At 41.8% G+C, this 25,696-nt stretch overlaps 1 protein-coding gene across 8 annotated transcripts in view; it reads right to left on the bottom strand.

The window, feature by feature from the left end:
* Positions 1-25,696, bottom strand: part of AGAP1 (ArfGAP with GTPase domain, ankyrin repeat and PH domain 1) — a 651,846-nt gene that overhangs the window by 118,410 nt on the left and 507,740 nt on the right. For all 8 annotated transcript variants that reach the window (XM_075069872.1, XM_075069873.1, XM_075069875.1 and 5 more), the window contains one exon: positions 17,071-17,232. In XM_075069872.1, coding sequence (XP_074925973.1) covers positions 17,071-17,232 — 162 coding nt within the window. The remainder of the gene's footprint in view (positions 1-17,070; positions 17,233-25,696) is intronic.

The raw sequence follows: 25,696 nt of genomic DNA, 5'->3' as shown, positions 1-25,696 counted from the left end.
GCAACCCCATTCAGAAACACCCTACTGGAAGGAAACCTGGCTGGAACTGTTGAAACCTAAAGTGGGAATCAACGTGCAGTGCAACTCAACTCATGCTCCAAAGGCTATAAATGCCTATGGAATGGTACTAAATGAGATGTCAGATCTGAGGACCCTGTCAATACTGAGAAAATATCTTCTACATAGACTTTTGAATCTGAACTCCTTGAAAACATCTTCACTGTCACTCCCCTAGAATCTAGGTGGCATTAGAGTACACCTGGATCTGGAGTGCCTCCTCTGTAAAAGAGAGACTTGCTCACAAGACATGCTTGGAATGATTTTAGCTTAAACTCAGAAGAAAGAACTGCTGCAGTGTTCTGGTATACAGAAAAGACATATCCAATTATTGTCTCAGTTGGATCTATAGACTTTTGACCAGACATTGTTTTGGTACCTACTGAGGGACTGAGCACACAGGTTTTCTTCAGTAGGATCACCTTCAGGTGATGCTCTCACTAGCTCTTAGCCCAAGAGCAAGCTGAAGAATGCTGCTCACTAAGGCACCAAATATACATTAACTTTATAGCAGGGATATACTTATTTATTAAGTTCTACATGATTATTTTAAAAAATCATAGAGAAGGTCATCACTATAATAACTGTAAATGTAATTTTTGTAGGATCAAAACATAACCTTGTTGGTTTAATTATTTTCGTTCAACGGGACTTCTCCATAGTCTATTAGGAAGGTAATTACCTTCTCCTGAATGGGTCACAGCAGACAAAACAGTAAACAGGAATAGAATTTTCAGGTTTTTTTTTTTTTTTTGGTCTAACAAGGAGACTTACTTATTCATACGCTGGTAACTTCTCTTCCACATTTCAGTTCATATTCTGTTGTATTGTGTTCATCCTATTTAAGGAATCTTTCGAACACACTGTCAACTATGTGCTTTATAAATCCAATGTACAATAAGAAAGGTCCACATACTTTCCACTGAATTCTATAGGAGTTTTCAGTAAGGGTATCAAACTGGTCTCCGGTGTCCAGCAGGACAAAACAGGACACATTAGCAAAGTACTGTATATCTCCCCGCAAAAAGGCAGGAAACCAAATACAAAAGATGACAAGTACTCTGCCATGGACTTTGAACAAATATGTATAGCATCGTATTAGGTAAGCAACTATCTAAGAGAATATAAAGGTAATGATTCGTTACATAGCAGTCATCCCTGGAAAACAAAAAAAGATTTCCAAGGTCATAGTACTGTAGGGCTGGAAGGGACCTCAAGAAATCATCAAGTCCAGACACTCCTGTGCTGAGGCAGGACCACATAAACCTAGATGATTCCTGACAGGTGTTTGTCCAACTTGTTCTTAAAAACCTCCACTGATGGGTATTTCATAACCTCCCTTGGAAACCTAGCCCAGAATTTAAGTACCCTTATAGTTAGAAAGTTTTTCTTAATTTCTAACATAAATTAAGCTCATGACTTCTTGTCCTGCCTTCAGAGGACATGGAGAACAATTGTACACCAACATCTTTAGAACATCCCTTAACATATTTGAAGATTCTTATCAGGTCTCCCCTTGGTCTTCTTTGCTCAAGACTAAATACACCAAGCCTTTTTAAAAAAAACAAAAACCAAAAAAACCAAAAACACCCACAACCCTTCCTCATAGGTAGGGCTACGATTTTGTCACAGACGTCATGGAACCCATGACTTCCAGACACCTCCGTGACTTCAGCCCACTCCGGCACCTGTGAGCTGTTGGGTTCTCCCGCCAGCCCTGGCAGCTGGGAGATGTGGGAGTCTGAGCTCCCAGTCACAGAAGGCAGCAGGGGTGCCCAGAGCTCCCAGGCGGCAGAGAGACTCAGAGCTCCCGGGCTCTGTGGACAGCGAGGCTCTCAAGAACTCCCAGCTTCTCATGGCAGTGGGGGTTCCCCACAGCTCCCGGCCACCGGGCAGTAGGGCCTGCAGGAGCTCCCGGCTGCCACAGGCTCATGGGTGCTCTGCAGTTCCCAGCCATTGCAGGCAGCACGGCCCCTGGGAGCTCCCAGCCGCTGCAGGCATGTGGGTGCTCCACAGCTCCCAACCATTATGGGCAGCAGGGACTCTGGGAGCTTCCATCCACCTCCGGGGAAGCAAGAAGCTGTCGAGGGAAGCCGGGGTGCCCCAGAGCATGGAGCCACTGGAGGTGGAGAGGGAACTCCCTCCCAGCCTCTGCGCTGGAGCTCGGAGACACCGCAGGTGGCAGTGTCCCAACCTTGGAGACATCTGTGGTGCTGGGACCTGTAGCTCCTAGCTAGGCCTCCTTGGGTAGTGTGGGGGAGCCTGTAGCTCCTCATTTTGTCATGCATATTTTTAGTAAAAGTCAAGGACAGGTCACGGGCTTCCGTGAATTTTTCTTTATTGACCGTGACTTTTACTAAAAATATGCATGAGAACTTAGCTCAGGATTTCTAAACCTTTTATAATTTTTGTTGCTCTCCTCTGAGCTCTCTCCAATTTGTCCACATCCTTCCTAAATGTGGTGCCTGAATTGGACACAATACTCTAGCTGAGGCCTCACCATTGCCAAGCAGAGTGGGGTAATTATCTCCTGTGTCTTATATATGACACTCCTGTTAATACACCCTAGAATGATATTAGCCCTTTTCAGAAATGCATCACATTTGTGACTCATTTAGTTTGTGATCCACTAGATCCTTTTCAGCCACACCACCACCTAGCCAGTTAATTGCTCATTTTGAAGTTGTGCATTTGATTTTTTCCTTCCAAAGTGTAGCACTTATCTTTACGGAATTTCATTTTGTTGATTTCAGATCAGTTCTCCAATTTGCCAAGATCCTTTTGAATTCTAATCCTGTCCTCCAAAGTGCTTGCAAACCCTTCCCCAGCTTGGTGTCATCCACAAATTTTATAAAGCATCTATCATCCAAGTCATTAGTGAAAATATTGACTAGTACTGGCCCAAGACAGAACCCTGTGGGACCACACTCAGTTTGACAGCAAGCCATTTTAATTACTTTGAGTACACTTCCTAGCAGTTCTGCCCTTACCTTATAGTAACTTCATTTAAACCACATTGCCTGTCATTCCTAAGCCTTTTACATGCAAGGACTCCTTTGGATCCATGTCGTTCTTCTTATGTTATGCGCATAGGCAGCCACCAGGGGAGACTGAGATGTTTCCACACTGCAGTGTCACCAGTTAGCTAATGATACTCAGCTCCTCTTCATCAAATCCAAATTCTGTTTCATTACTCTCTTGGCTTCTAACAGGGATGAAGATCTGGTTGAAAATTAACTAGCTGTGACCCAATCCGTAAGGTGAAAACTGTTTGTAGGCAGGGGATAATTTTCAGAAGTAAAAGAGGTGCCTGCACCATCGGCTGAAGATTTATACCAAACTTTCATCATAAGTGGTTTGTGGCCTTAATTGTGGACTGTAATGAACACACAAGAGCTGTCTTAAGTTAGTAATGACTACCTCTTCACTTCCATGTGCAAGTTAAGATGGAGCTGGTAGCCTTTAAAGTCCTAAAAGGTCCAGGAGCTGGTGTGACATTATCTAATTAAAATATAACAATGGAAATCATTGTTGCTACCAGTTATATATTTGAAACAAATCATAAACAATGTGTGACGTATGGCCAGAAAGAGTTAAGCATCCTGTGGGATAAATTACCCAGATTCAACTTTGAGACAGGTTAGAAAAGTATGTGAATGGTATTAAGGCCATTCCACGTTAGATAGGCTAGAACTTTGAAGTGCAAACTTGTATTGTTAAAGAATTAAGGTGATATTAATTGTATGTGTTTACTCGTTAAATGTTAGCCATGTAAACAGACAATTCCTGTCTGTCACTATAGCTATTGATTTAGAAATCAAAAGGAAATATTAACATTTAGATTAATCTGGGGTGCAATAAAGTCATTGTCTATATGTCTCTTTAAAGTTTGTGGTAAACTGCCTAAAGGATAAATTGTTAATTTGTGTAGCTAATTATCCGCGAGGTTTGGGAAACAGTAGATTACATCAAAAGCCTATTGTTCACCCAGGACTGTATGGTCAAGTGGCTGCTAGAAATCTGTATAAAAGACCCTTAGGTCCTGATCCTGTCATCTTAGATCTGTTTGATGTAGTTTCCAGCATATCTACCTCTCCCCCCATCTCAGTGTCATCTGCGAACTTGCTGAGGGTGCAATTAATCCCATCATCCAGATCATTAATGAAGATGTTGAACAAAACCGGCCCCAGGACCAATCCCTGGGGCACTTTGCTTGATACTGGCTGCCAACTAGACATCAAGCCGTTGAGTCCGACAATCTAGCCAGCTTTCTATCCACCTTATAGTTCATTCATCCAATCCATACTACTTTAACTTGCTGGCAAGAATACTGTGGAAAACTGTATCAAAAGCTTTGCTGAAGTCAAGATATAAATCACATCCACCTCTTTCCCCGTATTCACAGAGCCAGTTATCTCATCATAGAAGGCAATCAGGTTGGTCAGGCATGACTTGCTCTTGGTAAATCCATGCTGACTGTTCTTGATAACCTTCCTCTTCTCCAAGTGTTTCAAAATGGATTCCTTGAGGACCTGCTCCACCTTTGTTTTTGACAAAGGTGTAAACCTCCATTGCCTGTGTTAAATCAGAGTCAACCACTTCCAGTGCCACCATGGAGAGGGGCTATCAACTCAAAGAGCAATTCTTAAGAGCTATAAGGTAAACCCGTAGGCCAATATCAGCCCCTATTAACTGACTGGAAACATACAAATTAGATGATTCATTATTAGGTTTGGAGAAGGAGACCTCCATTTGAGGCCACAGGGATCCAACATACCCACACCACCTCCTCAATTCTCCCTCGATTCATCAAGAACAGTCTATGAAAGGTAATGTCTCATTTAACAAAGGTCCAAATCTAGCCAGAATTCAGAAAAACATGCAGAAATCGCAGGCCACATTCCTGATCAATTCATTATTAGTCAATACCCTTGCATTATACATAGGACCCTACCAAATTCACAGCCATGAAAAAATGTGTCATGGACTGTGAAATCTGGTCTCTCCCCGTGAAATCTGGTCTTTGGTGTGCTTTTACCTTATATTATACAGATTTCATAGTTTCTCAAATTGGGGGGCCTGAGTCAAAAGGGAGTTGTGACAGGGGGTTGCAACGTTATTTTAGGGGGGTTGCCATACTGCCACCCTTACTTCTGCACTGCCTTCAAAGCTGAGCAGCTGGAGAGTGGCAGGTGTTGGCCAGGCATCCAGCTCTGAAGGCAACACCCTGCCAGCAGCAGCACAGAAGTAAGGGTGGCAATACCATACCATGCCACCCTTACTTCTGTGCTGCTGCTGGTGGCAGTTCTGCTTCAGAGCTGGGCTCCCAACCAGCAGCTGCTGCTCTCCAGCTGCCCTGCTCTGAAGGCAGCACTGCCACCAGCAGCAACAGTGCAGAAGTAAGGGTAGCAGCACCACAATCCCCGCCCCCCCGCCCCAAATAACCTTGTCACCACCTCGCAACTCCTTTTTGGGTCAGGTCCCCCACAATTACAACACCGTGAAATTTCAGATTTAAATAGCTAAAATCATGAAATTTATGATTTCTAAAATCCTATAACCATGAAATTGACCAAAATGGACTGTGAATTTGATAGGGCCCTAATAATACAGCATGACTCAAAGAACAAAGTTCTAGTCAGCTGACATCTTCTGCCCACAAAAGAGGCCACTGCGTGCCTTCAGGGGCAAGTCTGTATTAAATAGATTGCAGTATATGACCAGCTCCCAGCAATGTTAGCAGCTTGCAATCCGCACTGACTATCTGTGTGGTTCTGTGTATAGTTGAAGGCATTTGGTTTTGACCTATAAAACACTAAATAGCCTGAGAGCTGCCTACTTGAAAGACTGCCTCTTTCCCATGCCACACTGAGACAGCTATGATTAGCGGAGGGACTCCCGCTGGTCTGCGCAAGGATAAAACAGAGGGAGTTGCTGGTAGGACACCATCTACAAGGCGCCCTCAACTTTGGAACTAGCACCTTTGCTTAGTCCAACATCCTGTCCATTTGAAGCTCATACTGGAAAATCCAACTTTTGGGGGGATGGGTACTGCAAGTCTTGCTGGTACCAGGAAATGCTCTATATCTAGATGTAATATCCCCCTGCAGGGCTGTGCTTCAGGCTGAACAAAACAAATAATGTAAAACAAATTTATACAAATGATATATTGCAAAGTTCTAGTTTTACACAGATTATAAAAGTAGAACCATGTTCTAAAGCTCCATGTTATCCAACGTGCAACTTTTAAGTTATTGCAAGTTTCTGTGAACGCAAAAGATAAAATGCAAAACCAATATGCAATGAACCCTTCCTTTCTGTAAATATCAAAATTTATGTAATTACAAGAGTCCAGTCACATGTAATCTTATTCTCCTCAAAGGAAGCTGATTTTATTTATGAGCATCTGTATTAGCATCAGGGTTCACAGAATATCAGGGTTGGAAGGGACCTCAGGAGGTTATCTAGTCCAACCCTCTGCTCAAAGCAGGACCAATCCCCAGACAGAGTTTTGCCCCAGATCCCTAAGTGGCCCCCTCAAAGACTGAACTCACAACCCTGGATTTAGCAGGCTAATGCTCAAACCACAGCTACCCCAAAAACTTAAAATATTATTGCCAAGTTATTCTATTACTAGTCCTTGATGACATCAGTGGTTTTTTGTTTTTGTTTTAAATAATACGGAGCTATACCTATCTCACAGCTGGAAGGGACCTTGAAAGGTCATTGAGTCAAGTCCAGTCCCCTGCCTTCATAGCAGGACCAAGTATTGTCCCTGACAGATTTTTCCTCCAGATTTCTAAATGGTCCCCTCAAGGACTGAACTCAGAACCCTGGGTTTAGCAGGCCAATGCTCAACCCACTGAGCTGTCCCTCCTCTGCACAATGTCTGTTGGAAGTTCAGTGTACAAAGAGACATTTACTTGGGATAAGACGCATAATTGTCTTTAATATACACAACATATTCTTTTCCTACCTGAGGAACTGGCAAAGAATACTATGATATCCAAGACAGGGAGAACAAGAGGCACTATGGGAAATACTCTGATCCCTCTCCAACAGTAAACTTGAAATTGGCTATATTTTCCATTCCCATTTAAAATGCTTTCCCCTTCTATTCCCAGTCACCCACCTTGTGGGCAATGAGCCACAAATCATTTCCTAATGAGGGCACCTGCCTTTGACTGATGGAATAGTTTTAAGTATACCGTAGTACCTGAAATTAGTAGGACTCCCAAGGTGTCATTTATCTACAGCGAGTACTTTTATTTTAACCTTTACTCATCAAGAAAAAGATTGGTCAAAACATAACATCACAGCAGCACTCAGTGCCTTACCGCGTTCAGAATACATCAGGTGCTGGATGCCAAATTGTTGCATAGTTCCTAAAATGCCATAGGGATACTGGGATCACTTCTCTGAGACAGACAAGTGATTTTTTTATTCTATATCTTTTTGGGGATATCTAGGTATGCAAGTACTTGCAATCATCAATTCATCCTGGGGCTCACCCTTTCCGGAATCCCCTTTCCTACTGACCGCCACTGTGACACTTTTCCCTCCAACCAGGGAGGCGGAAAGTGCAGGCCCTTCTGACCCTGAAGTTAACAGGACTTTTAAAGACCAGAAGGAACCTTTCAACTTGTTTGGTCGCAATGAAGTAGGTTAAAACAATAGATGAGCTTCACCTCCCTTATCTTCCGCTCCTCAGCATCAACATAAAGGCCTTTCAGCAGCAAACCTTTCATGTCAGATAGGCTGCGACAACTAAGGCTGAAGGTTTTCCAACTTGTGACCTTTGTCCCATGGTTAAAAGTTAATCTCTGTAGATTCGGTCTAGATTTTATTAATTTCTGCCCTACTGTTTCTCAGGTGTGCAGTGATAGTCCACTCTTATATCTTCTACAAGGCAGTGAATGAAGTCATTATGATCAGTTGAATTATAGCTAACACTGAACACTGAATAGGTGGAAACCTTTAGAGACAGTTGCAGTATCCTTAAAGATACATATACATTCAATATCACAGATTACAATATAGTCAAATGCAGTTTATATTGCCTAAATGTCTATGTAGGCATGGAAGGAAAATATTGTTAAACCATTTGCTAGCAATTTTTTTCAAATGCAGAATCAGAGCCCCATTTTTATCTCTTAAGACATTATACTTTCTGCACGATTGCAGAGAAAAACCTCTGGCTCAAAAAAGAACTATAAATGTTCTTAGACAACCTGTTTGCCAATGCAACAAGTCTACTCTAAATCAGTTTAATTCTTTCATATAATTTACAAGATTCCATAAATTACAAAACACTGTTAGCAATGTATCTGTGTAACAATTACCTTTGTAACTGCAGTAAGTAAAGGGTTTGAGATAAATCATACAGGCACAATGCCGGCCCTGGATAAATAATAAAAATACAAACTTACCTATGGTAAAAGTTTTGGTGGATGGAGAATTTGACTTTCCTGCTACATGGTTTTCAGAAACAGCAGAGTACCTGCCTTTGGAAAATCAGACACTCTTGAAGTGTCCAATTAAGCACTCGAAAACTTAGAAACAAGTGAAGGTTTTAGAAAGGAACAGTCCAAAGCTAGATGTGTATTAATACAGACTAAGAGGGCTGAAAAAGGAGAGGTTACTTGCTTTGTGCAGTAATTGGAGTTCTTCAAGATGCACACCCTATGGGTGTGCCACTTCAGGTGCCCATGTGCCTTTGATTAGAGATTTCTGGTAGCAGTGCCTGCTTGGCCCACGTATCTGCCCTACCCCTCACCTCCTTATGCCCCGCAATGAGGATATACAGGGCTGCATGGATGAATCTCCCTACGTTTCTTTACCACCATAAAGTCCCTTAGAGAAAACTCCGAAGCAGAGGGGAAGGAGATCCAGTAGTGAAACACCTATGGGAACACACATCTTGAAGAACTCCAATTACAGCACTAGGCGAGTACCCTCTCTTTCTTCATCAAGTAGTGTCACTATGGGTGCTCCAGTTCATGTGACTTCCAAGCAGCATTCTCAACAGGAGAAGCAATCTTCAGAGGACAGCCCAAGACAAGACTGCCTTCCCAAGGGTAGCATCTTATCTACAAGAATGAACCAATGCATAATCCTTGAGAAAGATATGAATTGAAGACCAAGTTGCAGGCTTTGGATCTTTCAGCAATGCAGATGAACATTCTGGGATGCTTTCTCAATAACCTTGTTCTGTCCAAATAGAAGGCTAATGCCCTCTTAACATTCAGCCTTGTTCTGATGTACCTTCAGAGGGAAAAAAACCAAGGGGAATGAATAACTGGGTTGGTATTAAATTAAGACGATACCTTAGGTAAGAATTTAGGATGCAGTCAAAACGAAAAAAGTACAGAATGGCTGGAAAACTGATTGCTGGGCAAACCACAAGGCAAGTCAGGTAAGGGTGCCAGCCTGTCTGGGTCATATTGGAGATATTAGTATAACCTTAGCTTTGTCTTGTCTGAGCTTATCACTTTGAACATCTGATGTGTTGGGGGAAAGCATGAAGAAGGCCTCTTGTCCAAGAAATGAGGAAATCATTCCCCAGAGAAGGAGGAACTGTTCCCACCTTGAATAGAATTGTTTGCACTTCCTGTTGGTGATAGTGGCAAAAAGGACTACCACTGGAACTCCCCATGTCAGGAAAATACTTTTAAGAATGTGAGAGTCCAACTTCCATCTGTAATCTTGGGAGAAGTAACTGCTGAGGCTGTTGACCATGGTGTTCAACATCCCCGGAATGCGGCTGCTGAAATCAGAATGTAATTTGTTATGTACCATTTCCACAACTTTTGGCACAAATTGAAGGGGATCCTGCCCTTCCCTACCAGTTAATATAAAATATGCAGGCTACTCCGTTCTTCATATTCTCCAAGTGTCTGTCCTTTATTAATGGAAGGAAGAATATACAGGAATTTCTGACTCTCCTCAGCTCTAAGAGTTTGTTGTGTATATGAGCCTCCATCTGCCTTGTGTGGCATATAGTCCAAATGTGCTTCCCTGCGAACAAGAGATGAATCCATCATTATGGTGACAGTAGAAGCATGCTGAATGAATGGAACACCTTCAGAAACATTGTGAAGGTCCTTCCACCAGTTGAGGGAGTTCCACACTTGATGATGGACCAATACTAGCTTGTTAAAAGGGGGTTTGCTCGGGCTATAAATCATCCTGAGCCACTCCTGGAAACACCAAAGGGATAACCTGGCATGCTGTATCACAAAGGTACAAGTTGCTGTGTGTCCCAGTAGCTAAAGGAAGCTTCTTATTGATGTCTGTGGGCTTATCTGAATTCTTGCAATCAAATTTACTAGAGTGTTGAATCTGTTTATGGGGAAGCAGGCTTTGGCTGTCACTGTGTCCAAGGAGGCTCCTATGAAGTCTATCCTTTGTATTCAAGCCAATATGAACTTTTCAGCATTAAGCTGGAGATCTAACTGGAGAAACAGAGACAATTACATCTTTATGTGTAAGCAGGGTCTGCATGAATTCTTCCTTGACATCTAGGGATGAGCTGGGGGAAGACACTCCAGGAACCGACCTTGTTTGCATAGACCTACTGTGTCTACATGCTCAGCATGATGGAGCTGCTTTGCCCAAATGATCACTGTTGGCTGGTACTGGATTGCAAATCACTTTGGTATTGGGTGCAGGGGTAACAAAGTGTTGTCACCCTGGTTGTGTGAGTAGAGGGCCACAGAACAGGGCGTGGTGTGCCGTGATTGAGGGTGGGTCACACACGACTGCACTTGCTAAGCATGGGGTAGGGGAGCCAAAGACCAGTGGAGAGCAGAATGGATGGGGACAGATATTTGTGCCTGGTGGTGTGTTCTCTGCCCAAAGAGTCCTAGACACGATTTGACCCTTCCTCTCTCCACTGCTAATGACAGAGCTGATTAGATTCAATTGGGAATCTCTTGTTTTGTTACAGATCACTAGAACTGAAATCACTGATAACCAGGTCTAAGTGCTAAGTGTGGGCAGTGGTCTCCAGGGAGAGAGACCAGGAGTGGCACCAGGGCTTTTGGCACCCTAGGTAGGGGTCCTTCTGCGCTCCCGGTCTTCGGGGCACTTCGGCGGCAGGTCCCGGAGCGAGTGAAGGACCCGCCACAGAATTGCCGCCGAAGACCCGGAGCGTGGAAGGACCCCCCACCGCTGATGGTGGCAAAATGCCACCCCCCAAAATCCTGGTGCCCTAGGTGACCGCCTAGGTCGCCTAAATGGAAGCGCCAGCCCTGAGAGAGACTGACCAGCCTGCCCTCATAGTAAGGCTCCCCCACTAATTGCTGAAATCACTGAGAGCTGTCTTAAGTGCTGGAATCTCAAGACATCGCAATAGAGTGACGTAGCAGCAGAGTGAATGAAGATGCAGCAGCTAACAGTGCAGCGGTGGAATGAACAATGATGCAGGCAATGTCCAGAGGCGCAGTGGCAAAGTGCACGGCGATGCAGGCAGCAGCCAACGCTGCAGCAGCAGAGTGATCAATGGTGCAGTTGCCAGAGGTAGAGTAAACAATGTAGCGGTGGTGGCAGCAGGCAGCAACACAAAGTGAATAGCGCAGCAGCAGCAGCTGAGGCATTGCTTGACACCTCCCCCCACCCCACCGGGATAGGAGGCAAACTCATGCAAATACACCTCTGAACTCCAGGTCTTCGTTGATCAAGGACAACAATTGTGAGTGGGGTGTGGTGGAGGGAGAGGGGAGTGGCATGTTAAAGGAACTTTTGTTTGTCAGACTTTCACACCACAAAGTGAGAATCTGAGGCAAAGGACAGTGCCCAATATACTCTGAGGTAGGTGTTTTCCTCATGGTCACATGCCTGCAAATCATGCTTGTGGCATTTCCCCAAATAAATGCTGAGTTCTTTCCCCCTTTTTATTGAAAGTTTTCTTATCTATACTCCAACTCACTACTTGTGAGAGGGGAAGTATGGCCTCTCAGAGGTGTCCAGATGTGGTGTGTAATTTTCCCAGATTACTGGGTGGAAGATCAAGCTGGCTCTGTGTTGTATTGTTAAAAAAAACCCCTACATACTGAACCTGACCCTTGCTGCTGCCGACTCCATGTGGTGGAAGGGTTACAGCAGAAAGAACTTCATTGTAAGACTGGCCTTTGATCAGCCACTCTGAGTTATGGGAAGACTATTATCCCCAGGTGATGCAGATAGGCAGCAATCACTACTAACAACTTGGGGAAAAATCTTGGGGCAGAAGAAAGGCTGAAAAGAAGAACTTGGCACTGAAAATGGTCTTGACCAATCATAAATGGAAGAAATCTCTTGTGGAAAGGGTGAATCATAATATGAAATTATGCATCTTGAAGGCCAAGATCCAATCACGGAATATAGACACCAGAGTCACCATTCTGAACTTTTGTGTTTTCACAAAGTGTTTTAGGAGTCTTAGATCTAGAACTCGTCTCCATCCTCCGTTTTTTTTAGGAACCAGAAAATACTTGGAGTAAAAATCCTTCTCCCTGTGCAGAGACAGAAATTGGTTCTCTCTCCCCCAAGTATACGAACAGCTGATTTCCTGTCTCAGCAAGCAATTATGACAGGGGACCAGAGGAGGGACAGGGAAGGGGAGGTGAGGTGGGTGGAGAGATGTAAAATGGATAGAGAAACCTGATTTTATAACCTCCAACCTGAAGTAATCTACTCCCATGCCAGCTAGAAGCAAGGGAGGTTGCTCCCAGTGGGTAAACTGGTGCAGCTGAGAAATTGCAAAGCAGAGTTGATCCAGACACTTGACCAGATCACCCAATTTGATGCTTTGATGATGAGCATGGTTGTTGACGAAGGAGAGGTAGTGGATGGTCTTTTTCTTTGAAACATAAGTCTCTTCCTAGGTGGCTTAGTGGGTCTCTGGAAACCCAAGAATTGTAAGGAGTGTGATCTCTGTGCCAATTGAGATTTACTAAATTTTCATTTGCTTGCAGGTGTGTAGATCCCTATAGTCCTTCAAGGTGTGTAGTGACTTGCCAAATGGGAGATCTTTAACAGTATTTTGGCCCTCCCTTGGGAATCCTGGTATCTGTAGCCAAAATATCTGTCACATAACATCCATGGAGATGGAACAAACTGTCATACTATCTGCATTCAAGGAGGCACATAGTGATGAACTTCGGCTATGGTGCTCCCAATATTCTGCTGGAAGGTGTTCAATAAAAAGTGAATTTTAAGTAACTGGTGTAACTTTACTTTGCCTCAAGTGCCATAATTCACATTGCTAAATTGTAGGTTATAAGTTTTATGGTAAAAAATGTCAAGGAGCTTTTGGTGCTGTCTGCCACATTCATTTACTGCTTCAACCACCAAGGAGTTGGGTGCAGATGTAAAAAATCAAAATTTGGAATCTTTGTTGCTACTTTTTCTCAGCTCTTTTACACAAGGGCGGTACCATTGCTGGGGTTTGCCACATTGTTTTGGCAAATTTTAGAAGGGGTTCATTTATGGGCAGAGCCACTCTTGCAGAAAGTGACATTTGCAGAATGTCCAAGAGTTTATGTTGAAATTCTCGGAGTTCTTTTAGTGGATCTGCAATGAGTCTGCAATCCATTTCAATAGATCCTGGAACTGCCTGAAATCATTAGCCAAGGAAGGTAGAGAGGGCATCACAGCCCCATTTGGGAAAAATGACGAGATGTTGGTTACTGGAGTAGTCTCGTTATCTACTCTGGCCTCTTGCTCCTCAGAGGTTTCCTCTTGCAACTAAGGAGGCTGAGGAGGAACAAATGGAGCAGATGATTGCCTGTTCCGACTGTCCTGATCAGAGAGGCTGGGCGCTTGCGAAAACTGTTGACAGTAGGCAACCCAAGGGTCTCAATATGTGACTGGGGGGGAACATAAGGCATTGGAGTTGGCACCCACCGATGCTTATACCATGGAGGAGGAGCCCGTCTCTCACGTGAATAGTCCTTCCCCCTGTAAGTCTCAGGGAGGAAGCCCCTCTGACGGTAGGTAGGGGAATCTTGGATCGAGACATGTGAAACAGATTATCCTCTTCAATGTCCAGAAGGGGAGCCCTCTCTAGCTCCGAAATTGGTAAAGAAGCTGGCGGTACTGGAGAGACATGGGACTCTGGAGACCATGACAATCTCAGTATCAATAGGTGCTCAGTACCAATTAAGAAGGGAAACTCTGGCTCATTGGAAACATGCAGAGTCTTGGAGTAGCTAAACTCCAGTGGTACCGGGTGAGATACTGGAGACGGGAGAGAGATCTGCTTGATGAGTCCCTTACACATGATGTCCATGCTGATGATACTAATAGCCTCAGAGCATGTAGCATGAGGCAGCTCAGACCTCTGAGGTACTGAGGTGGTCATCCAATCCCTGAAACAGACTATGGGCCCTATCAGAAATTGGTCAATAGGGGGAACCACACTAGAGAAGAACCCCAATACATTTCTGCTACTATGCATTTTACTAAATGGTGTATCTCTAATTTAAAATGGCACTATATAAATTTGCCCTTTGGTATTAACAGACCCATCACATAGACCCTGTTCTCGGATTGCAAAGAGCAATATTGCCTAAGGTCACATATTTTATATTATATATATTTCATCTGTTTTTTTCTACTTTGGAAACCAAGATACTTCTTTACATTTAGATCCAGGAGGTCAATGTGTTAGGTACTTACCCCAAATTACACTGCTTGTTTTGATAAGATGTCAATTACTACACAGCCTATAACATGTAATCAGTTGAGACAAATAACTTTGATCCTCTCTGTGTGAAGCTGAATGAGCTATTATTTGACACTTCCCACTTACTTATCCCCAACCTTAACTCTGGTATTATACGGATTTTTAGCAAACTGATCAGAACATCTCACAAACTCACTAGGAATCATGGCCTTCCCTGAATTTTAACTGATTTACCTAGTTCATTGTGTCTGTAAAACTACGAAAAAAAACTCCACTTACTAAAATAAGAGAAGTTCTTCAGTAATGCCTCTGCATCTGCTCCTTCTATCCAGTGAATTTACTATCTATCACAATTGGTATGAAAGCACTACCAGAAATAACTTTTTACTGTACGGAAAATGATTATTTACTTGTACGAATCACAGTAATATTCCTCATTTGGATGTGGCTAATCTGGAAGACCTTTAAACATTAATAATGTTACTTAATTTTAAGCATTATTATTTTCAGCAACATAATCCAGACATGACCTTGACACCTAACAGATTTGAGCTCAAATGTTATAAATTCTTTACTAATTGAGCAGCTTTCTCCTTGTTTAGCAACAGATCAAGACATATTTCATATCTTCTTTCTTGTGAAAAGGGAGTGATAACGCAGTGAATTTTTTGTGCTGAAGAGATTTCTGAGTAGGACATCATGCTGTCCTCTGACAATGTTACAGACAACATTCTGCCAGGGCATGGAGGGGACTCCTCCACACGCTGAAGGAATCTGAAGACTGCCCTTTCCTCTCTAATGTTAACCAAAGATCTTTAGACTCTACATTCTGCATTTTAACTCTTTGGTATCAGAAACTGGGATTCTCTGAGGCTAAATGCTAGTGCAGTAGAAGAAGATTTAGTGGTCAAACATTAAGTACCATTGCATCTACTACAAGAATGCTGAATTGTGAAGGGACAAGGTGGGTGAGTAAATATCTTTTACTGGACCAATTTCTGTTGGGCTGACTTCGAGCACTTTTGAAAAATCCCATTCTTAATATCCTGGTGTGTAAATGTGTAAAGTGGAGTAGAAAAAGAACTCAAGTAAAAAATGAAAAAGTCTAAAATAAAATTTGGTTTTCCTCAGTCAAACTAGGAGGAGTCCAATGGTAAAAGGTGACATATAACATGGAGAGAAAGCAGCAGGCGCTATTATGGACAAAGCCAAGGTTTTCAACAAAGAATTCACACATGCAGTTATGGAAATAAAAAATAATCCAGAGGTGACAGCACCACAACTGAGAAATTAAAGTAAATGGAAAATAAGGATGACTAAGTAGTGTTTATGTTCCTTCACACTTGTATATTATTATCCTGTCTCTATTTTAATGTCTCCTCAGATGCCTGCAATTGCATCCCGTTTCCAGAACTTGCCTCTTTGTTCTTCAATATTGAATTGGTTAGTTTCACCTTCCAATGCTTTTCTTCCACATTATTATTTCACTCTCTCTCTCTTTTGACTCCCCAGTTTCTATACTTCACACTACCCTTGTTCGTTTTTTTTCTGGAGCTCATTCAGTTCAATTATAGCATGTTTCTATCGTTCTTTTCTATAGACATAAGTAAGTTTTTATATCATATCTAGCTACTGTGTATATATTGCTATCTCTTCAGCAGGATACTGAACTACTAGCACTGATAGCATTGGAAATATTAAGATAAAGTAAGAGAATAAAAAAAGCTCTTTTGGCTTTTGCTGTCTAGTTCTTAAAAATGAACCCAAACATTTTTCTCTCCCCTTTCCTTTACTGCTCTTAATAATGCAATCTTTCTACAAGCAGCTGAATAGTCAAACAAACAACAGCAGGCAGCAAAAGAATTGACGACTGGCTCTGGAACATGGAGTGCGCTTAATGAGCAAAGATAATATAGGATTTAAGCTGTGTTTACTGGAGATGTATACATTTTAATATGATGCACTTGCTACTGAATATATGTTAACTTACTTTTGTCTTATAAAAAGTCCCAAACCTCATCTATGCTTCCCATGATGACACACATGCACATGACTAAGGAACAGGTTGGGTACATTTCTAAAAGCAACCACCATTTGAAGAAAAAAGATTTTAAGATCACAGAAATGTGTCTATTATGATGTCTCTTTTACCATACAGCTTTTCATGAAAAGTGGGATTGCTGGATTTCTCTTTACACGTGTTTCTGTTCACCTTTGAAGATACAAATCTAGCAATCAAGTTAAAACAGTATCCAACAACAGAGATTCAAGAAAACACTTGGAGGCTTTCAGGACAATGAAAGAACACTGGGAATCTGGACGTCCCAAGAGCATAGGAAGCTTACCTTCAGCAGTGCCTGAGATACCATCAGCTTTAAAATTGCTAGTGCTTTTCTTTCTACGATGTTTCTTTCTGTTGGCATGAGGGGAGGGAGGAGGATCCAGTTTGGGACTTGTGGTACTGGATACACTTGGACTTGAACACACAGAATCTCCCAAACCAGTATCTGAAATTTGACACAAAGCAGACAAAAAGTGAACAATGCATCATTTTAAATAAATGCCTGAAAGATCCTGCCAAAATAAGAATGCCGTGAGAGATGACAGTTCTGTACTGCCTAGTAGTTATTTATATTAGGGCATATTCAGATTCTTTTTAATTTACCATCCAAAGATTACAGGAAAATCCACTACTTTCTGCAAAAAACATTCACTAGCAAATTGGTTAAGGACTGATCCAACTCCCACTAAATCAATGGGAGTCTTTCCACTGACTTTAATGGGAATTCAAATGGGACATAAAGGTGGAAGATTAGTTTAATAATTCCAGGTATTCTCCTCACCACAGAGAGTTTACTGCTACCCAAAACACTCAGTTCACGCTAGGAAATCAGAAAATATATGGGAAGAGGTGTGACTGCATGCTTCCACTCAGCATTGTTCAGTTGTCTTCAACAATGCTAATCAATTAGAAAGAAGATAAAAATGGTGGGGTTGGCCAAAAACAGAACCACCATTTTTCTTTTTACTGTGAATAATAATTAAAAAAAATCAAAATGTGATATTATTAAAATATCATTTCTCCCACATGACGATGATGGGGTATCTGATTTGTGTATACTTGTGGACAGCCGATACATTACAAAAATAACCTTTTCTCACTACTTTTGCATTACTGTAGTATTCTAGGATAATATACAAAGTTTTCTCAGCAATAATGATGGCAAGTAGTTTTTCCCTCCATAATTAAACAAATGAGACACAAGGTGGGTGAAGTAATATCTTTTATTGGACCAAACTTCGTTAAAACAGAAATTGATCCAATAAAATGTATTACCTCACCTACCTTGTCTTCCCTGTCCCAGGACAACCCAGCTACAACACTACAAACAAAACAAGTCACCCCTTTTGTATTCAGCCAATCAAAGGTAAGATTACTTAAACATAGCAGCTATGCCATCTCTCATACTTTCAGAAATACCTTCCTATTCCTGCATGTCTATTCTAAATCCCATGCTTGGGTACTGAGGGATAGTGATGTGAAACAGAATGACTCATCTCCAAATTTCTATCATTCTTAAAGCACATGTGCTGTTGGTGGGTTATTTTATAGTATACAAGCTCTTAAGGGTCAATTTCTCTGATAGGAGTTGGCAAATACAGAGAAAGGGGAAAGTCCCTCTGGTTTGCTGGTTTGGCAACTCAGTACATATATGGAAGCAATACAGTATAAAATTACATCATCACAACCATGTATTTCATATATTTTTAAAAAACCATTACCACCACAACACTGATTCAAGCCAAAAAGTGCAAGGAACCCACTAGTCACAAGTGGTAGGAATTAGTAATACCACCTAGACTTGCCATACTGTCGAAGCCATGCCATTTTTGATTTTTAACTGACACTTCATTTTCACAGGCAACCTTAATGTTATTTCTTAACTGAGTGGTTGCTTTGCAACTTTAATCTTCTTTTAACATATTTATACATTCCATTACAAAAAATGTCAGCAAAAAAAATAATGTAATAATTCTCTACAGTAATATATTATCAATTGAAATAGATTTTAAAATTCTTCTCTCTTGAATAGAGAAAAATAATATAAGCTGTGATTCATTATCACTGAGCCACAGTTTCATGTGAAAAATTTGTAATTGGATCTATTAATGAGGACTTCTCAAATATGTGCAGTCCCATTGAAGGCCAAATTAATTCCCTTAATAAAGTCATGGGACACAGCACAGGCCTAGGGCGCTACACGAGAAGACCCCATTAAAGGATTGAGGCCCTCTGATTGAATGGATCAACACAATGAACAACCAATTGACAAGAGATGTATAATGCACAAAAAAGGCAGACTATATATTTGTTATACCTAATGTTCTATTATTTAGTTTGTTGACATAACACAAAAAGAGAAATGAAAAAAGCATATTGGAAATCAGCCAATAAGCACTAAAATACTAATTCAGAGTACATCTTTTTTTCCCTTGTAAACTTGATAAAGTATTTAAAAATAAGCAAAGCCAAATATGAACCCCAAAGAAAAAAGTTTAAAAAGTATTTGCGAGCTCCCCCCCCAGGCTTCAGCACATCAGTCTTAAAAAAATAAAACAGGAATATCATTTAACCACAGTTTTAATTATATGATGGGATACTGTGTTGAATGAAATAATTCTACTGTACTTTTCCTCTGAATCTGTAGGTGGTTTTATACTGAGGATATACTTCTTAAGAGTCCTTCATTCAGTCTCTGTTCAAGGGCAGATAGGACTTCAGTTAAAAAGGAATTAATGTTTTGGCTAAGAACAGCGTTAAATAGCTATAATTATTTTTTTTTATTTACTCAGTATAACATCCCACACATTAAAAAAATACTCTAAAAGATTAAACAAAATAGAACTGCTGGAATTTCTGTGTTCAAGAACAAAGATGAATTCTTTTCTGCTCAGCATTTAAAACTGCTTACATCTGATTTGACAGAGACAAGGTGGGAAAGGTAATATCTTCTACTGGATCAGCTTCAGTGGGTAAAAAAGACAAGCTTTCGAGCTCCACAGAGCTTTGTGGAGCTCAAAAGCTTGTCTCTTTCACCAAGAGAAGTTGGTCCAATAAAAGATATTACCTTGCCCACCTTCTCTCTCATAATCAAGGACCAACACAGCCACAATAACACTGCAATACTGCTGATTTGATACTTTCATACAAAAATCAAACTAGTTTCTTAATGTTTAAAAAAAGGTTAACACCTTATAAGAAAATATCTGATTTAATTATTGAATAAATGGTTGTTTATTAATTGCATGCTTAGTTTGAAAATATTGAAAGAGAGTTGTGGGTGGCAATGACACAGGCATATTTCAGGGATTTAAAAAAATTCCTGTAAAAACCTAATTATTCCTTTTTCCACATCTGTAGGACTATTTTTAAATTAGGCAATTTATGATGTAACCTGAAAGAGAAGCATGGGGTACATATTCACTGTACAGTAGATCTAACTATCTGTAAAAAGAGGTGCTTGAAGCAAGACACAGCTTTAAAGACCATGATTTTCTCCAAGCGCAAAGAAATAAGAAAATAAATATTGGATTAGAACAAGTTGCTGCTTCTGAGAAGATTCAAAATCCATCTGGGGAAGGGTCTTTTCTCTTTTCCTCTCCATTCGATACTGAGAGAAAGTAAAGCAAAAATAAAATGGATGAAAAAGATACAGATGCAAGACCAAATTAGCGAAGCAAACAGACAGATCATCACTTGTTTTGTATGTTTTCCTCTATGTTAGATGCCAGGAATGATCTGTACTTAGGACACTAAAAACATGACATTGCCAAAAAAAGAAGAGACTCCTATGTTTAAATGCTCATAGTTAAGGCTGTGAGTGTCACGGAGGTCAAGGATTCTGTGACCTCTGTGACTTCTGCAACGGCTGGTGCTGATTCAGGGGCTGCTTGAGCCAGGCAGCCCCTGGGCCAGAAGCAGCAGTTTGGACATGTGGGAGGGGGCTCAAGGCCAGGCACAGACGGTTGGAGGTTGCGGGGGGCGCTGCTTACCTTGGGGTGCGGGGCTCCCACTGGCATGTCCCTGCACTCCTAAGTGGCGGAGGGGTCAGGGGTGGGAGTGGCTCAGCGCTGTGTACTGCTTGTGCCCGCAGGCCCATCACCTCCCATTGGCTGTGGTTCCTCGGGAATGGAAGCTGCGGCAGCTGACACTTGTGCCCCTCCGCCGCCTAGGAGCTGCAAGGACACGGAGCCGGGTAGGGAGCCCCTGCCAGCCCTTCCCTCCGAGCATGAGTCTCAGGCCATGCCTCATCTCCCCCTCCCCCAGGACCAGTGCCCCCCCCCAATCACCCCCTCCCCAGAGCGCTCATGGCCCCCCGCTCAAGTTTTAGTCACAGGTATTTTTAACAGAAGTCATGGACAGGTCACAGGCCATGAATTTTTTGTTTGCTGTCCATGACTTTTACTAAAAACACCCATGACTAAAATGTAGCCTTACTCATAGTACAAATCATGGTTAATGTTCTTATGGCTGTTAATAATTTCTAATACCTGTGTGGGGGTACTAATGATTCCTGGGGGCCTTCTGCACCAAAAAATAAAAAATTCTGCAAGTTTTGTCAAAATAAAACTACATAACACCAGTTTCAATTATTTTGGTAACTTATTTCAAAATACCTGTCAGCAAGTATATCTGTAACAATACAGACACACACAAAAATCCCCCCAGGAGTAGAGAGTTAAAGAAACCCCCTTGACAACTCAGTTCCTGTTTATCTTCTCTCCACCCCTCCCAGAGCCCAGCCAGGGGGTCAGATACCCACAACTCCTCCCCACAAGAGCCCAACTGCAGGGCCCCCTAGCCCAGATACCCGCACTCCCTCTCGATTAAAGCCCAGCCTCAGTGCCCCGCCCCAGATACCCACCCCCCTTCCTGCCCAAGAGTCCAGCTGCAGGCCCCCCCCTTACCCAGATCCCCGCAACCCCCGCACCAAAGCCCAGCCCAGACACCCGTCTCTTTCTCCCACCCCAGAGCCCAGGGATCCAGATGCTTGGTCCCAGGCTTGCACGGAGTTTCCTGCATAGTGCCATCTCCTTCCCTCAGGGCATGCTGGGAACTACAGCTGCCAGGAACCGTCTATCTCCCTCCCCCCAGCAGTGTCTTCTATGCGTGAGCTGGTCTCTGCCGGGTCAAGTGGCCCCTAGTGGCAGCTAGCAGCACTGCAGCCCATTTCTCTGGGGGAAAGGAAATTCTGCGTACTCAGCATAAATTTCTGCAAAATTCTGCATTGTGCAGTGGCGCAGAATTCCCCCAAGAATAACTAATGATAAGGTGATGAATAAAGTGGCCTAATTGTTCATTTTCACTTGCTTGCTGAATCGAAGATTTGCTAAAAACATCATATTGTTGAGACTGTTGAACCTACACACTGGAGAGCACGTTGAGTCTGCAAGGATTGTTTGTTTCACAACATACCCCCCTGGGAATATGAAGACGACTACCTGGGGGTCATGGACAGGCCTAACAGTTATCCAGAGTTTCAGCTTTCATTCTAAAAATAGCTATCTAGTTATGATTGCAAAGCCAATGTTCAAACGGTGACCTGAGTGCAACTGATTCACAGTTTTCCTGCCTGAGTTTGCAGAGAGCCTAAACAATTACCTTTGAGGCATGAACTAACATATTCCTCTCAGTGAGCACTAGCTCAGATGCCAGTAATGATATTTTACATGTTGACATTTAATATGTTAATGGAACCATACAGTGATATAAAATGGTACATGAAGGATTATATTTGTATTAAAGTGTTTCTGAACTAGCTTGTCTTGGTCTTTGTAAATGAAGACTGACTCCCCCCCAAGAATTTAGCATGGTTAAATAAAAATTTTGATTGAAAATTTCACTGTTTCACTCAGACACTTGTTTTTAAAAAAACAAAATTCTATATCTTTGCTTTGCCTTAGTTTAATTTCTTGAAGATAGGTGAATTACATAGAAGGAATCTGTGGTAAGACATAAAGATTGTTTTGCCCTGAAATATGTATAATCTAACTTCTCTCATATATGAGACCTGGAGAATTACCCTAATATGGTAAATCCTTATGATCCAACAAACCTTTTCAGATAATAACCTACTATCCTTGAGTCAAATAGCTCTAAAGTGAAGAGTCTGAGGTACTCCCTCCTCCTCAACCAGAAGAGAAATGTGAATCTTTGGTAAATGGATGCTGAGCTTATATTGTTAGTGCATTAAAGCCCTATATTCTAGTTTCAGAGACCACCTTTTGAAGATGGAAGTTATTTAACATTCTACTGGTTTAAAATATGAGCAATCAAAATATACTAGGCTTATATGCTATGCTTTCCCATCTTCAACTACTTCTCTTGCCTGACAAGGTATTCTTCAAATTGAAAAAAGGGCTCCTGAAAACCTGGCTTCGGAAAACTGTAAATGAGTTCAAGCTTCAGCCCACGGAATGCAATTTCTTACTCCTGACTGAATACAAATAATGCATTTTATTTTGTATCAATTACCACGCGTGAGAACAGACGACCACTGCCAATGCTATTAAATATGAAAAAAGGAAAAGAAAAAGGCACGCCAAATTAAAAAAAGCAAGCGCCTCATTACTCCACATCTAAACCAGCTTTGACAGAGGCACTAGAACTCATAAGATGCGTTTCACTGATTTGGGATGGGCTGTTTTGCAGCCATCCTGTACATTCAATGTCAGCCATTAGTTCTTCCCAATCGGGCATCAATGTTCAATGCACACCCAAAAAAATATATAATACTAGTAATAATAATAACAATCTGCAGACTCTCCAAGCTTCAATACTTGAAGTATGAGTCAAAGAAGCAGTTTCACTTTTCACTCGGGAAGCTGACAAGCATGACTAGAGGGGGAATAAAATAACATTCAGTTCGCATAAATATCAAGCAGGCTGCTTGAGACTGATGGGCCAGGAATGTATTCTTAGCCATCATTCTGGCAGACAGGCCCAAGGACACTCATAACTTATTTTACAATCATTTAGTTTCAGCTCAAGTGGAAAACGTGACAACTTATCTCTACTGACAAGATGCCACATCGAACCTTACAATTAACTCTCCCACGATTATCTGCCCAACCCATCATTAGCTCTGCGGTTTTTGATGGACTGCACAGGCAGCTTTGCCTGATGATGGTCATCATTTTCAGGAGTGTATATCTATATTAAATAACATTAAAGACAAAATCCTGTCCTGTCCACATTGTTAGGGAACCCGGTATGCTGGTCAGTGCATCCTTTCCTTTAGAACGCCTATGGCAGATCTGTAAATGCATGAAGGGTAAAATGCACTGAAGAGCACTTTTTCCTCTGAAAAGGAACACCATGTACTCCTGGCTAGCACTTGCCGCTGACCACAACATACACTAGTTGGCTGTGGATAGATATGCCCCCATATCCATGCTCCCTTGGAAATCTGATACATTGGTTGGTGCAGCTGTTAGCTCTAATCAAGCAGTAGTTTGAGATTTGAGACACAGCGGCTCCTTATAGCTTCATCATAATATACCCATGAAGCAGAAGGCAGGATCTATACTGGATCAGGAATCTCCCCTTGACAATGGCACACAACTTCTGTTTCTAGCTCTACACAGTCATGAAATAATAGGAGCATTATACCAAAGAAAAGGGCAGAGTCATTTTCCTATATAGCACACAAAAAAGGCTTCCAGCCCCCTAAAGTCCCAAGGTACTGAACTCTTTTCTGTAAGTGTCACAGTTATTTTAGGTCATTTTTAGAATTTTTATGGCTGCACTTCAGTCCTGTACAATTGACACTTGATAACCAAGGCCTCTGACTTACCAGGCAGAGAGAAAACTGGTCCCAATGATTTCAATAAAAGGTCTTACATTTTTCTATAAACTACGGCATAATACTATTTTTGAATTGGTTTAAGTTTGACACAAACTGTGTAACACACTTCCTATGAACAAGATCAAACCCAAACTCAACCAGATAACAGTGTTATTGTATTACATTTCTGTATGGATTCTATTATTCAGAACTGTATGTGCTCCAGGATCAGGAGAAAAAGACAATTAAATTTTCACCAGCCAAGGACAATGCAAGAGCCCTCCCATGGGATTTGTGGAGGGTGAGGAGGTTAGTTCAAAGCCATCCCCTGCCTATTGTCCTCTGGTACAGGTGTTTGTAGCACAGTGAAATAAGGGTGACCAGATGTCCCGATTTTACAGGGTCAGTTCCGATATTGGGGGCTTTTTCTCATATAGGCGCCTATTACTCCCCACCCCCATCCTGATTTTTCACACTTGCTATCTGGTCACCCTAAGTAAAATTGACTTGAATCCCAATCTCGGAAGTGCCTGCATAAAGCACTTCAAGGATTGGCATTCTAGTAATTTTTACTGTGCTGCTAGCAGTGCACATACAGTGGAGCAGCAGAAGATGCTAACACAAGAATGAGGGAGGGGGAAGAAAATCAGTGACATTAGACATGGATGGGTGGGTGCAGAGAGTGTGACCATGGGAAGACAGGCAACATGGGATGGACTACACAAAGGATGATGTGCAAAGGAAGATATGCAACACAAAGGATGAACTGACAGATAAAACAGAAGAATGGAGTTTCTTACTTGGACCAAAGTTCCCATTCACACACACAATTCTGTGTCTCCCATGTAACAATTTAAAATGGAAACGAGGATATTCTGATCTTTGCTACCCATTTATCTTTTGATTTATTTTACATTTTTGTTAAATCACCTATTTACAAAACTTGAAAAAAACCTCAACAGGTGATGCTATTCTCCACAGACCAAAGTCTGGCTTGATCTGGTTTACACTCTTCTTGCATCTTCTTGTTAAAATTTTCCAACAGGCTTTCAAAGTGAAATTAGACTTTCTGTCAAACCTTGCTCCCTAATGCGGTCTTATTCTCAGGAGGCAGGAGATTGAT

This window comes from Chelonoidis abingdonii, chromosome 10 (assembly GCF_003597395.2).
Source record: "Chelonoidis abingdonii isolate Lonesome George chromosome 10, CheloAbing_2.0, whole genome shotgun sequence".
Classification (NCBI taxonomy): Eukaryota; Metazoa; Chordata; order Testudines; family Testudinidae; genus Chelonoidis; species Chelonoidis abingdonii.
Note: the sequence above shows the minus strand (reverse complement) of the source record. Positions and strands in the feature narration are given on the sequence as shown.